Source organism: Genypterus blacodes, unplaced genomic scaffold, assembly GCF_046128005.1.
Source record: "Genypterus blacodes isolate CSIRO-AG114 ecotype Tasmania unplaced genomic scaffold, CSIRO-AGI_Gbla_v1 ptg000015l_1, whole genome shotgun sequence".
Classification (NCBI taxonomy): domain Eukaryota; kingdom Metazoa; phylum Chordata; class Actinopteri; order Ophidiiformes; family Ophidiidae; genus Genypterus; species Genypterus blacodes.
Window position 1 is genome coordinate 2,226,505 of NW_027466829.1, and position 15,570 is coordinate 2,242,074.

Genomic DNA, 15,570 nt, shown 5'->3' on the forward strand with positions numbered 1-15,570 from the left:
GCTGAGCAGAGTTGTGTGCTGGTAGTAAAGCTTTTGCTGCCGGCTTTACCAAAGAGTACAACACGAGTACACAGCTATAAGACTTTTAGCCAGCTGCTTCTACGAGTAGCCCTTCCCCCCTCATTGCATCAAGCTGGGTCTTCACCACCAAACAGCTTTCACTATCAAGAGCTTCTTCCAGGGTCCAGACCCCTGGCAACTACAGAGAGCTTCAAGCTGGGCTTAGGTTGAACTCTCCCTCCGCCTCTTTGGCACGAGGTCCCACTTCGCCACAGCTCATGTTCTTTATGTGTTTGTGTTGGACGCCGGCGTGGAAAGGCCCTCGGTCGGTTTGGACACAAGTGAATCCACACGATGGAGGGACAGAGATTAAAGGGAGGGGCAGCGGGTCTCAGATGTGCAAATGTCTTTTATTGCCGTCTTGGGCCCTTGGTTTTGACAATTTAGCTCCCATACTATCCATTTCCTCCCCCCGCCTTTAAACACCCAGCGTGTTATGTGAAGCTATGTGTGGTCTGCAGTGTGATGGTACACATGTAAGGCTGCAGAATAGTGAGACCACTGTTCCTCCCTTAATGCGTCAGATCTTAGATGGACTGAAGAATACAGCTGTGACATCATAACATGGAACCTGTAGATGCACACACACACAGGCAGGAGGAAAACACACTCTTGCAGGTTACATATTCAAGTTTCCATCCAAACCACATGTCTGAATCACGGCATAACAGAGCGTAACCAGAGAAATATTCTGTGTATTACAGGCCTGTCATGATGTTAGGGATGCCAATTTGTACACATTTGCCTGTTTCCATTATTCCAAGTTTGTAAATTGGTTTGAATTGATAACTTTATAGCAGTAACAAGCATAAAGGGAAACGGGTAGCGAGTTACATTACCTGCGTCACAGAATTACCCAGAGGGGGCGAGAGAGAGAGAGACTTTGGAGGAACGTGAGCTTTAACACAAATATCTGACTGTTGTGGTAAATACAACAATTTATCAATTCAGTGGACTTCAACTAGAAGGGCTCACAGTGGAGCGCATACCTCCACCAGGGCTGAACAATAGCAGACCGCATTTGCATGTCAACACATAACATGTCAGAGAAAGAGTTACTGTTTGTTTCCATTCATTCATGTTCACTTTTTTATTTCTCTCTCTTTGTTTTTCTGGTCTTGTACTCATAAACCCTGTCTGTGTTGAGAGTTTGGGTTTAAACCCATTCAGCGGTTTACATACTTGGCTTTCATTGTCCCAACACACGGCCATCACCCACTGTCAGACAGCTACCAGGTCCTGCTTCTCCTCTGGTTGGAGATTGTGTTCTCTAAATAATATTCTGGCAAACAATCATATGGTTAGGGTTTCACCTAAACCTACATTCATAATCTAAGGACCACTAAAATGTATTTGGATTGCCTTTTGTAATGAAAAATGTAGTGGTGTGTGTTTATATAGAAGAGAATGCTACGAAGTTAAAATCTGTATTTCTTCTCTTAATCTTCTATTCTTTCTCATCCCAAAGCTTGGGAAAATAAAGCCTGTTCATTACTTCTAACAATTTATTTCTTCTAATTGGTGTTCTGCAGTCTTAAATAACTATTCAGATTTAAAAGTTTTTGGATTCTGGTCCTGTTGCAGATTTTCTAGATAATATGCAAACATTGCCTTTTTTAATGCATTTGCTATTCATGTGAGTCACTATACAGTAAGTAATGTGTGTGTGTGCGCGTGCATGTGTGTGTGTTTAGGTATATGTGCACACTAAGGACATTGACCTGGTTTTCCTAAAATGAAAGCTTTGCCTTTTATCTGCAGCCATATGGATGATGATCCCTTAATGGACTGAGACAGCCTAAATGAAACTGTGGTTTCCCCAGCCTGGCTTCCTTTGATCAGCGCGACTTAAGGGCCGCCACAACCAGTCGTCTTTGACTCTGCCCTTGACATTGTCAAAGTTAAATTGGTTGCAATGAGACAATTGTTACCATCAGTGAAATGCATGCAGCTGCTGACCATAAAGGTGATTTCTAATTTACCCGAGTATTAATAAAAAGGAAGGGCTGCACGGGCCAAAGGGAAACGCAGATCAGTCATAGGTTTGGGGTTTGGAACCTTAGGAATGGAAGTGGAACAGCGGATTAGAATAGATGAAAAGCATAATGAAGGACATTCCTGTGTTGACTGCAGGTTTTATGTTCTTAGGCTCAAAGTATATCTGGCTTCCAGGGACCCATGCTGGCAAGCCATCTGCCCCAAAATCCCTCATGCGGCAGCGTGGAGTGTGCGCCATATTTTGGTGTAGCTGTTGCATCCGCTCTGCTGTTCTGTTTGTTGTGATAGTATGAGACTTCAGATAAATGCAATTTCTGCATTAGGATGACTATGATTAAGGATTTGCACTTACAGTTGCGTCTATTTTTGCTCCATGGACGGCTTTCATCTGTTTCTAAGTAAATGTGTATTATTGGACTGATTGCAGGTGCAGATAGCTATTGATAGCAATTCCATATTCAAAATAACTGTATTAATAGAGCGATCTGGAACACATTTCAGATCTGAACACATTTACACCTTGCAGCATTGTCCATTTTCCTTATCTGAATAATATATCTGCAGGTCTATCTCTCCGTATTAAGGGCCATATGTTATTCATTTTGATTGCATTCTTTCAGCGTCTCCGTCTCTGTCGTTTCCATCTCGACCGCAGTCTCACTCCTCCGTTGTACGCAGGATTATAAAAAGAGAATATTTACGATGAAGCTCAGTTTGTTGATGAGTTCTCCGAGTACCCGAGAGGTTATGAGTCCTGACCTCAAGATTCAATTAAAGCAGAAAGTGCTTGCTGCGCACGGCTCGGCACAGATGTTATCGAATGAAAGATGTTATCGAACGAGAAACCTAGTCGGGCGATTGCATCGACTTTCCTCATCCCTTATGCCGTTCCCTCCTGTTATTTTCTCAGTGACCCGTGAGCACCAGTAAACACAGAGTTCGGGGCCTCTTCTGAAGCCAAGAGCAATAAAGATGAGTAATGATTGCTTCTCTGTGTTTTCCCTTTGCAGACAAGCCAGTCTAAACGAGGCGGCCGAGAAGTATTACGGACAAGCGGCGAGCCTGAGACCCAATGTGAGTAACAACCACATCTAACTAATCAGCTCCATTACTCTTAACCCTGATGGACACTGTGCAATCACTGTCTGGGTGGCTTTCAAATAATCCCATTCACAGCACTCACCTGTCAGTTTTCTCACAATGACCTTCAGTGTCATTGGATCAAACAGAGAAAACAGAAAAAGAAGGCTCTGCTTTGACTGAGCTCAGAGGTTTGTTTATGCAGCATCCATCACCAGCTTCAAAGGGGAGGCCAGGGTTAACTTTCTGGGTAAGAATAATGATAATAACACTTGGTCATGGAGCTGTGACATCTTGGAAATGAATGGGGTCTCAGTCTTTGAGAGCTCCGACATGAGGAGTGGAGTTGTTTAAGTGAAATCTGCTGTGGGGGCAAAATATGTTTGGCATGTGGTCACGCTGTTTGTTCCTGTGTCTTGATTAGATGAAATGGGCTCAGGATTAATGGCCAACATATATCTGGACAGTGTTATATACACACACACACACACACACACATACACACTGCTTTGTCTTTACAAACATGCAAACCGTGGTATGAAACGCACAAACAGTTACAAACACCAAACCCGGGTAAAACAATGGGATAACATTTCAAATGTCCACAGCATGAAATTGAGCTATCGGCTCTTTGTTGTTGTTAGTGTCAGTGTAGCATTCAGCTTGTAACAGAGCGTAGTGTAATTACAAGCTGTAATTAAACCCAGACGTACAGTGAGAAAATTCATTGTTCTCATTGTTCGACCTCAAAGTATAAATAACGTAAAGGAAACTGTTTACATGAAAATGCAGTGTTATACTGTGAGAACTCAACTAACCTCTGAACAGTTCTGGCTTCTTTGTCTGCTGTCTGTTTTCTCTGAAGTCACACAGGATAGGTGAAGCTTTCAAAGCCTAAATTGCACGTAGGTGTGTGAATGAGTTTGCCCTCTGCGGGGTCACAGGGGACCGGAGCCTGCGGAGGAACAGAGTGCAACCCTGGTCAAGTTGCTTGTCTGTCACCCGGCTAACACGTTGACGAGCGCGTTCAAGCACGAACGTTCACAGCTACAGGCTGTTTTTGGACTGTAGAAGAAGACGGATGACAGGCAATCATAGAAACTACACACAGAAATCTCAAGGCTAGAATCTAACTCAGGATAGTCTTGTGTAAACCTAAAGGAAGAAGCTCCAGATGGATATGTATCTCTGTAAAACACTACACATGCTGATAAGGTGTGTGTTCCAGGATCAGTTTTATATTAACTCCACTGGTTCTTGGTGTCCATGTGTCCACCACACAGGCTCTTCCCCCCCTCCTCTATCCTTTTTGCACTTTGTTTTGCATGAAGCTGAAGCCCAAATTAGGATCTTTGTCCATCTTCTCTACCATTATCCTTTGTTCTTCCCGATGCGTCTTGACTTAAGCCATGTAGTCTGTCCGTCTTCATTTGTCGTTTCATGCTTTGCTGCAGCTTGACTCGTCCCTCTCCAAAGGCCCTGGTGTTTTATATTAAACACACATGTCTGCTCACTCCCAGCATGAGAGGACAATTGCCTTCCCTCAAAAGATTAGTTCTCCCATTCCTTCAATCCATAGGAGCCCAAGCTGGAGGAATGCTCGCTTTGCATTGTTCAATCTAGAATATCTGTCCCATGAAATCCTGCCATTCAAAGTCAATTTGCTTTACCCAAATTTGTATTTTGTCTCATTATCTGTACTTATGGTTATGTCACTCCTCAACCCAACTTCAAGCTCAACCCTCACAGACGTTGGAGGGTATATTTCTTTACAGGCCAAGCTAATATACTCCACATATGGCCATGCCTCTGCTGCAAAATGCCAGTTTTGGACAGGGTAGTAAGGCAGAAAGGTTACAGAACAGCAGGAAATGGGGGGGTAGGAAGGCTCCTGACAAGGGAACATTTAGCAGACTGTTGCAAGTGTTGTGAGGGCAAAATGATTAAGAAAAGGCTGTGGAAGCTGGGAAACTGCAGGAGTATGAGGTATAAATTAAAACAGATCTTAGTCCTGTGGAGTAGAAGGAGAAAGGCCTGGGTGAGGAAAGGTGAGAGCCTAGAGGGGAGAGGAAGGAAAGTAAAACTGGGAATGTAAGGGGTCTGCATGGGCGGAAAGAGGGATCCTTTGAAGCTCCGCTGCAGCTGCACTGAGAGGAAAACCAGGAGTCTGCTGAATTTCTACCCAGGAAGCTTTGCTCCGTGCTTCCTGGGGTCTCTCACTCATCATATCTATTCTGAGTGATCGGGGAAAGCTGTGAGTTGCCTTCTTACTGTGTGAGCAAATGGACAGAGGCTTTCCATTTGTGTATTCAGTATTGTTTTCCTAAACTGATCCCAGAAATGTGTTTAGACATGCTCGACACCTTTTCATTACTCTAAAATCTTCTGTTTGCTAGATGGAGATGTAGAATCAAAACCCCAATGTATTGCCTAAATCCTAAACAGTGGCACATTCTGGTGTTTAGTAGCTTCCTCAACTCAATTCAGAGCTAAGTTAGGAACTAAATAACCTGGAACTGTCTGGAATAAGAAGTTCCTGAATCATTAAGTACCTATATGGCTTTTATACCGAGGGAGGCAGTGGCTCAGTGGGTAGTGCTTCCGCTTTGGAACCGGAGGGTCGCTGGTTCGAGCCCCTGCTGAGGTGCCCCTGAGCAAGGCACTGAACCCTGAATTGCTCCCCCCTCTGTGAAGGGTGGTAATGTAATGTACGTCGCTTTGGATAAAAGCGTCTGCCAAATGATCGTAATGTAATGTAATGCCTATACTGGAGTAGAAACTAGACAATGTTCAGGAAATGTAGTTTCTCAAAACAAGATTTTCATGCACAGCAGTGCTACAATATTAGTCTGACTATGACCTTAATCAGGCTAAGCTTAATCTGGCTGAAAGAGGTCGTTCAGGTCAACTATTCGGCCGCTAAATAGACATTTAAATGTGTGAATAGCTTCAGGCTCCGGCTCTTTCTGATACCACGCGGTCAGTAACAACTCTCTGCCTTTGCTTGGATTCAATATAAATCAGCTGCACCAACTTGTGATGTGATTGACCTCCTTCATCAGCGTCTCCATGACTCAAATCACGCCTCCACATTGTGATTACAGTGTGCGTGTGTGTGGCCTGATTACTGCCACTTTCAACTGCGTCTGTATCTATAAACAGCTACATTGTGACTTCTATTTTTCTAAGTAGTAAAAAACCTCTAACTTGCAAATTTGTCCCCCGGCGTTATTTTGTGGGTTGACCTTCAAGCAGCAGGTCAAACGGCAAGTAATTTATTGCTCAAACAGTCTCAGAATTACCCCGACGATGGAAGCCATAACCTCGGTTTCTCGTGTGTGTAGTAATTGAAAGTTAGTTGCATTTCTTCCACCAGTGGATTCGTGCTTCATTCATGTAATTGCACGACGTGTATAGAATGCAGTCCGGCTGTAAAAGTAAACCTTATCGGCTAATTAAATGCTTTAGCACATTAGGAGTCGCTGGGCAAGATTAGAAGTGTTCATGTCAGGCTTTAGTTTGGCCCAGACATCTGTAGCATGTTTTATGTGTGTTAGGGGAACAAGTGGGTTTTCTCTAAGGGACAATAGGATTATTCCAGTCTGTTTGATTTATTAATGAATTTAATTCCCCCTCTGTGGAAAGCAGTACTGTTGGACATATTGTTCCCATTGAAATTCCCATGCATGGAGCATCACTCATCCAACTTTGACAGTGGAAAAACAGAAATGTTTTTGAGTGTTTTGTGAGTGGATCAGACGAGGATGGAACGATGTGGAGTCGGGGCGGTTGCACGCAGCCTGCAAGTGCGTAGCGAGGAAGACAAATGGCCACAACAGTTTGACAGTGGCCGTGTTTGCTTTTGCATAGGTGTTTTCCGTGCGTGGATAAATAACCGCCTCGAAAATGGCAAGAATGAACTTTGGACCGGCTTTTATACCTGTATGGGAAGTGATTAAACATTGTTTGCCCTCAGGGGCCCATTTCCACGTGGTTCAGGAATAATCTCAGAGTCGGTCGCAGCTGGAGAAAATATTCCAATTGATGTGCGTTCCAGAGTCTGTTAAAGCTCCTGCAGGTTTGAGCACTGACAAAAGTGAACAATCTTGAAAGAATTGTGATGAAATTGGAGTATTAGACGATGTGCACGGATGGTCCATTTAGTGCTCCATCCTAAATTAGGCAAAAGAGGAATTTAAGACCAAAATCTTAGAACTGGAACTCTCTCCCTGTCTCTCTAACGCCCTTTCTCACTCGCTCTCTGTCTGTGAGAGGGAGAAAGAGAGCATTTCCTACAGCTCCTTTCCTGTTTATCATAGTGTTAAGTGTCAGCAGGCATTCATCGCTCAATCTGACACACAAACTCGATATTGTAAAGTCTGACAAAGATAACCATTCTGCACAGTGTGACACATAATAGCGTTATAAGACTGCAGGGGCTCAGTCCCATACAGGGAAACCTAAATAGATAAAGCAATTAAATGATTTGGATTGAATAGAGGCAATTTTTGGGAGGGAATTTTTAATCTCCTATTTTTCACATTTTTTTTGCTTTTCTATATATTTCTCAAAACACCCTGTCATGCAGAGAGTGTTGTTTTATGAATTACCCTTGATTAGTTAATGGGCCATGAAAAAAAGGCTTAAGGCTTGTGGTATAACACATTTTCACATGTCAACATGCCATCATCGTGTGCCATTCCATGTGACAATGATGTATGGAGAGATAATTATAGGAAAAAGACATAAACACAGCAGTGAAAGCACATCATCGGCCATTTATACGCAGACATTTCAGCATTCCTCCTTCCACCGTGCTTGTGCAGTAATACAGTAGCTTCTCTACATGATTAGACATCTTTTCCACGCTCCGAGCTAAAATAGAGATCAGATGTGGGCCCCTCCCTTGGCTCGTACGCTCCGTGGTCCTGCCCGTGATTGCGCTCCGGACACTTTCCTGTACTTAAATCCTCATGACTCATCCTTCGGAATCGATGATGAGTTTGCCTCATGGCACCAGCAGGGATATACATTCATCTCTGACCACTTCAAAGCGCCCGGTTTCGCCCTCCGACTGCTGCGGCCACAGAAAAGACACGCGGACACGCAATGGAGCGTGGTTACAAAACTCTAAACAATGGACCACAGTCTGGGTGATCTGACCAGTGGGTTCACACAGGACCGCTAGATCGGCTGTGGAGCATAACAAAGTGACAAAGAGTTCTATTGCAGTGAAGGTTTTATGTGAATGGGCTCTTGGCAATTGCTGCTTATTGTAAATTTGCATACGCCTTTGTCAGTATGTAAATATCTCCTGATATTGTCTTCATCAATTATTGCATCTGGCTAAGTAGTGTGAAATCAGTCTGGTGAGATTTCTTTCCTTCTTATTCATTCAGTAGCTGCACTTATTCACCATATACATTTAAAAATAAGGCATTTACATTATTCATCTCACTAAACATGCCACACTCTGCCTCTGGATGTTGAGAAATTTGAATTTTTCATGAATTGATTCAGTCTAAACACCATTAATGGCATACATTGTTCTTTTGTTCGTGTCTTGCATTTAAATGAGCAGGATTGTGTGCATTGTACACACTCCTCAGGCTGTTTGCTGTTCTTGAACAGAGCTGACATATCTGGAGCAAAGCTTGAATCCTCCCTGAAGTATAATTTATATGAAGCTGTATCATCCTAATGTCACTCTGACCTCTTTTGCTTTCAGTACCCTGCAGCCTTGATGAACCTGGGGGCGATTCTCCACCTCAATGGGAAACTGCAAGACGCCGAGGCCAATTACCTCAGAGCGCTGCACCTGAAACCCGATGATGTCATCACCCAGTCCAACTTGCGCAAGCTGTGGAACATCATGGAGAAACAGGGACTGAGGACCTTGAGCCCCTGATCACAGCAGCGTTGTCACCTCTTTGCCATCTGTATGCCAGCCTGGGTGAGGAGGGCTTACAAGCTCCTCATTCACTCTCCCTCATCCAGGAGGGATGGAGGAGCATTAAGGAGGATGTTTGCTCAGACGGTACTGTACAGCCCTCCTAATGACTCCGGAGCTCTTCATACACCTCAGGCTAGCAGCTTTCCTCTGAAGAATTTATCACAATTTGGCCAGCACTACACAGTATTTGAACTCTATATAACTTTCTTCGAAGTCGGTGCTCTCACAGGAGCCATGTTGTTGTTTTTTGAAGTGAAACCCTCGGTACATGCTTGAACATTTGTGTTGAATTAGTGATTTTAAAAAAAGCGTTTGAGGTTGAAAGGGTTCTTTTAGGGTCAGATTTGTCCCTGGGCAGTGCAAGATAAAACATGAAAGAGAGAGAAAGAGTCCCATGCAGCAAAGAGGATGAATTTCTGCACCTTTTGAATAAAGCTCTTGATGAATTTGATGCCATCCAAAAATTCCAAATTAACATCACGTTTACATCACTGCCATCTCTTGTTTGTGCATTCTCTCACATGTTAATGCTTTGTTTGCTCATGAGATTACGCTTCATAATGAAGATATAAATTAGCACCATTGTTGTAAATCACATGTAGTAGATGGCCAGAGTGCCGGTGTTAAAGCTAAGAAGGGAAATTTGTTTTATTCAATAACCTCTTGGAAGTTCTGAGGGTTTGGATCAATTAAGACGGCTATGAAACATTGCCAAATACGTTTTGAGAAAAAAAGGTCATTAGGTTTCAGCAAAACAAAGCAATTGTGACTCCTTTTTATCTTCAACTTGGTTGTCAAAGGTGTGTATCATCCACATAAGTGTAAGTGCACAGGTAGCATTCATATCTCTGCTGCTGTGCTTTCTGACGCAGACGCAAATCACCAGGAAATCTTATTTGTAGACAACAGCAAGAAGCTACGAATGGACATCAGATATGGTCACTTTATGTCCCTACACCCCTACAAATGAGTGGAAACTATTGGAGTTTTTACCAAATACAGCAGCCGTCTACATGATACACACCTTATCACATGATACTCACACATGCTGTGTCTGAGGGAAATGTTAAAGTGGCTGTCTTAATGTTAGAAAAAAATAATTTTCATGGTGTTTGTATAAATGAATTCTAATATATACCTACAGTGTGTACAGAATAAAGTAAATGGAGGCTCTTTGACTGAGCACGTTTGGCTCCTCACATGAAGTACAGTATTTCCCCTTTCTCTCCTTGTCATTTTGTATATATTCTGTGTGATTAACATCGGTTTTGTTTGTCGTCAGTCTACACAAAACAGCACTTTCCATATCGACAGCACATGTGAGAGTGACACATTCTTTGTTCCTTATTCAATATTGACCTCAAGCCCCTTGTACTGTCGTCGTTAATTACATTGTACCTTGTGCTTCGGGTTACCTTAGCAACCAAACCAGCTGGCACTGTGTTTCACGCGTATGATGAAGGTAATTATCAAGATGAGATTTCGTTTCTGTGGCTGATCGTCCTGAAATGCAGAAAGAATTAGGAATACATGCAGTTTAGCTTTGCAGTCGTGATGATGTCACTAATGTTTCTATCTGACCATAAGTGTGATGTCCATCCTGTAGCACCACCTCACACACACACACACACACACACCCGGCGTTGAAGATGATCTCCCGTTGTATAACGTGTTTACGGAACAAACACTGATTACTGTTGTTGCTTGAGTGAAGATGGAGGGGAAAGAAAGCGTCTCCCTCTGTGTCTCTGCTCAGGGATCTCAAGCGAGTGGGTTATTGCAGAAAGTCGTTCACCGAGCGTTTTCTAAATTAAAGATTTATTTTTGAAAGTTGTTGTATTTGTATAAATTATCAGGATTTGTAGCCTTTCCTCTTTTTTGTAATATAAAAAAATGAACAACGTGCCAGAATAGACTTTTCCCAATGTTGCTTTTTTTTCCACAATAAATTTATGGTGTTCTTGCTTTTGTCGTTCCTGTGTGTATTTTATTCAACACTGACTCACACAAGTCTCAGTCACAGTCGCTTTATATTCACACAAGATGCTGCATCAGCATTAATGGGGTGGTCTCGCATGCTGTGGAACAGGTTTTTATAGAGCATTTCAAATTTCCCCCTGCAAATTTGCTAAATTGTGTCATAAAATCAAGTCAAATGGATCTCCTCCGCTTTGATCTGGGAACAACAAAGAGATGTAAATATTCCCATATGGAAGGCAAAGCGGCGTGTCTGCATATGGTTGCTGCGTCTCCATTCTGAACTCCCCCACAACTCAGACCCCGCTGACAAGCAAAAGGCCCTTCCCCTAGCGAGCGAGCGAGCGAGGGAGCCCGTCTGCCCTGTGATGTTTCTCACGTGTTCGCACAGGGAAGATCTGCTCCCGCGGTCTGAGCCCACCGCGGTGCCCCGGCTTTCTTTATTGCTCTGGAACGCACAGCGACCAGCCCGGGTTTTGGCGTCTGCTTTGAATTGTGTTTTCATAACACAGGTGCGCCTCGCTTATCTTGACAAATAATGAAATAGTGAAGCTTGTCAGATCGGTGGTCTGTGCAGTCACGCTACGAAGACGCTGTGCTTTCATTTCTGTCTGTGAGCCTCGGCAGAAGTTTGCTTGCCTGCCCGTGTGTTATGTTAAACACTATACGATACTGACATAATATGCCAGTCCACATGGTAACAGGGAGCACAGTTTTAAAGACGCTACAAGCAGTTTCACAGGAAAGGTCTTTGCCCTGTCGTAAAGGCTGTTTAGTAGGAATGCTGCAGAATTTGGTTGTACCCAGAAAAGGCCCGTGTTTGAAGACGCAGGCCAAGTCTGGCTACAACGTTCGCCAAAAACAGCTATGCCATTCATTCTAAAAATGAATTAAGCAGATATGTTGAGCTTATTAGTTTATTTGGACCGGAGTGTCAGCGGCTCTTTCCTCGGCGGTAATATTTCCAGGCTCTTGTGTGACCTCGTTTGCCTCTAAATCTCTCAGCACTTAAAGTGTTTATACAGCCCCGTAATTTTGTCAGTCATTATTAGCAGCGCACAGCATGAATGAGGGTGGTAAAGATAAATCAAATCAAGCATGTTGTGGCAAGACCTTCATCCATCCGACCCATCATCGCTGTTATTATCGCGACGTCCTGCCGAAACGCCTCTAAATTGAATTCTGTGGGGGAATTACAGATTGCTGCTCTCACCATAACAAGTAAGAACCCACACTTTAAGATTCATATTTCATTGTGTAAGGGGCCTGAGAGCTACAATATAAGTTGGACTTTTGCAAATCACATCTCATGCAGCTTGATTTCCTGTTCCTTTATCAAAATATTCAAAGTCCAATCAATCCAGGAAATGGAGAACGTCTGTCTTCCACTTCCACGGCTGAGTGGGTTTCATTACTTTATATTACCTCCAGCATCCAGAGGAGTTCAAGGTATAAAACAGACTTCTTTTTCCTATGATGCTATGATCTGGCAAGTCTGTTATCAGGCAAATATGCGATGGTACGTCTGAGCGTTCAGCCTGTTTGGAATGGATTGCTGTGAAGATCTTTGGACCCGAGAGCCCTTCTTATTACATGATATAAGAAGCATTAAGATGCGGCTCATGCATCAGATGGTGGACTCCCAAGACCGTACCTCACGTTATTGAAGGGCTTTGGTGTTCACAGTGGGGTTTGTCTGTCTTTTAAATTGATATTTTCACCTGGAATATCTTCAGTTGTTGCCCAGTGAAGCAGAAGTACAAAAGAAGAGAAGCACATATAATCTAACATAACATACCAGTGTGTGTGTGTGTGTGTGTGTACTTTTGTATGGTCTTGCCTGTGGTGCACATACTGGCATTTTCCATTTGCATTAAGAAAGGAGTGAAAGACAAAATCCAGATCCCCGTGTCCCCAAAATGGCCACCCTCGGGGATTTACACAGCACTGTTACCAGCCAAACCCTAGAGACCTTCTGAACACTGCATTTTGTGTGTTTTGGCAGCTTAGACCTGTGGTTTTACAGGAAATGACACCCTATTTTGCATCCACAGCGACAGTACGTACTCTGTCTTGTGTTGGGTATCGCTGATGTGGCGCCACAGAGGCAAAAAGGCAGCGTCCTCAAGAACTGTGTGTGTGTGTGGGGAATTATTTGCATGCACGGGTGCGCAAATGTACATTTCAAGGATAAGTATATGTGTGTGTGGGGCAGCCGGAGAGAAAGCAGGTGCGGCCTGAGCGTATCGAAACGTCAAGATTGATTAGTTCCAGAGACGGAGACGTGATGTGAAGATCCTGCAGCGCACTGTCAAAACAACCGGCTCCTCTCTGACTCTCCAGACAGCTGGATTTCCATTCAGACCATCAGGTGGACTACAACCACGGTTTGGGGGAGAAAGGACTACATGTGACATGATATATGTGCGTGTGTGTGAGGTGTGCGTGTGCATTATGTGACTCAAAAGTGTTCACAGAACCCTTTAAGCCAGTAATCGTTGCCTTTAAGACACCAATGTCGTGCAATCAAATAATAGGAAGTCATTACTCATCTGTGCTGTAGTAGAATTTCAGGTGTCCCGGATTCCAGCACATACTGCAACCATTTTCTCTACATTTTCTCTCAATTTTCTTTTTACTGAGGATTGATCTCTTATAAACATATTGGATGATCTTCAAACTACAAAGCCTATCTGGATGTGATGACGCCATTCAAAAACCTGGAATCCTCATTTGGGAGACATTGAAACTTTTTCCAACAAAATGAGAGCGACACCGTCCTCCTTCACATTTCAAATCTATACTCGCTAAGCTTAAAGCCTAACCCACAACCCCAACCTCAACCTTGATTCTTCTCAAACTCTTTCATTTATAATCAAAGTCAAATCAACTGGACTGACCTCGGCTCCATCTCTGTCTCAGGGTTAGATAGGTGACTCCATTTAAAAACGGGTTATTTGGGAAAAGGATATGAATTTAATCTATTTTAAGGTAAGGCTGTAATGTAGAAAAGTGTTGTTATGCTGTGTCGAAGCAGCGCACAGCATGGTCGGCTTACACTGCCAAGTCAAATTACATCGCTGTCTCTATTTTCCGTGTGACGTGAGTGTTCCTGACAGAGCTGCACTGACCCACACTCACACCACACCAATTTCTCAGTCATTTGTCATTTTGTCAGATTGCGCTGACAACATTTTGAGGGGGAAAAAAACACAACGCCGTAATGCAAATAATGTGGTCAGCACACACACAAGGGAGAAATACACACCCAGACAATGAGATGAGGACTCTGAGGATAGGCGACAACAAAGATGAGATAATGGTATGGATGTCAGCATGGTGGCTACAAATCTGCATTAAACCCAAGAGTTACGGTTTCAGTTTACAAGTTTCATTTCAATAGAGCTTTTTTTCAGGAGTCTTAATCTACACAACCCAATCTGAGGTATTGGTACTGGTCATCTTTTCACAGTTCTGGGTCATATCATGGCATTTTCTCACAGTTGCTTTTTTCATGGAGGTCCAATCCTCCCAACTCTTGACAGGACCTCCGTATGCGCACCAGTTGCGGTTCCTGGAGGATTCATGACGCAATTGTAAAGCCTCTACATCTGGGCGGATTTCCCATCTGTCCAGTGCTGTGGCCATTTTGATAGAATACAGCCACTCCAAAACACACACACACACTCACGGCACCGCCTCATCTGTCATCGCTTCATTACATGTTCAATGTTAGTCCGGCCTGCGGTTCAGTGAGATGAACGTTAATATCTGAATGTCATGGAAGGTTAGGAGGGACAGTCATCACAGTGGCGCAAGATAGAAGGTCATGAGGTCACTGTCAAAACCCGGCAGGCCTGGACTGTACATGTGGGCCACAATTTGATTCAGACATTATTCCCAAATATGGTTCAAAATTCCCCTTTTGTGTTCTGTGACTGTACCAAGCTCCTCACTGCACATGTGTAAGCCGAGAGAGAGCGAAAGTGCTGGCAGTTATTGTTTGGCTTTTAGCTTCATTGGAGCAAATAAGCAGTTAGAGATAAAGTAGATATAACAGGCAGTATAAAGGAGATCAGCAAATTTCTGCTTTGCATATTGCTCCAACTGGCAAAGGAAACCGTTGGACTTGGTTCTAAACTAAATAGAAATGTGATGTCCCAGGAAGTGATTGGATTTGCAGTCATTACTGTTTACAGCATGCCTGCACTTGACATTTTACCTCCAGGGACTTCTGTGTTTTCAAAAATTTTTGACATTTCCACAGGTGTAAATTAGCTGCTCCTCACCCTGAGCCCTGCTACCTAGGATCACCAGGTTTCCTCTGGAGTCAAATGAGTGATTTCAGAGCATTCAATCAATGAATTCATCAGTTAATATGAACAACTATCAGAATTCTGGTTTGTTGGAGTACATTTAAGTTCTCCCAAAGCTCCTGAAGGTCATTAAGGGGCAGAGTGGAAACAGGTGTGCATCATTAGAGCCTCAGCAGTAGACAGGCA

The 15,570-nt window shown here is 43.4% G+C and overlaps 1 protein-coding gene across 1 annotated transcript in view; it reads left to right on the forward strand.

The window, feature by feature from the left end:
• tmtc2b (transmembrane O-mannosyltransferase targeting cadherins 2b) overlaps positions 1–11,055 on the forward strand; it is a 77,181-nt gene extending 66,126 nt beyond the window's left edge. The window contains exons 11-12 of the mRNA XM_076169526.1: positions 3,069–3,132; positions 8,867–11,055. Of these exons, the coding sequence (XP_076025641.1) occupies positions 3,069–3,132; positions 8,867–9,046 (244 nt within the window). The 3' untranslated portion in view covers positions 9,047–11,055. The remainder of the gene's footprint in view (positions 1–3,068; positions 3,133–8,866) is intronic.
• Positions 11,056–15,570: the final 4,515 nt, after the last annotated feature.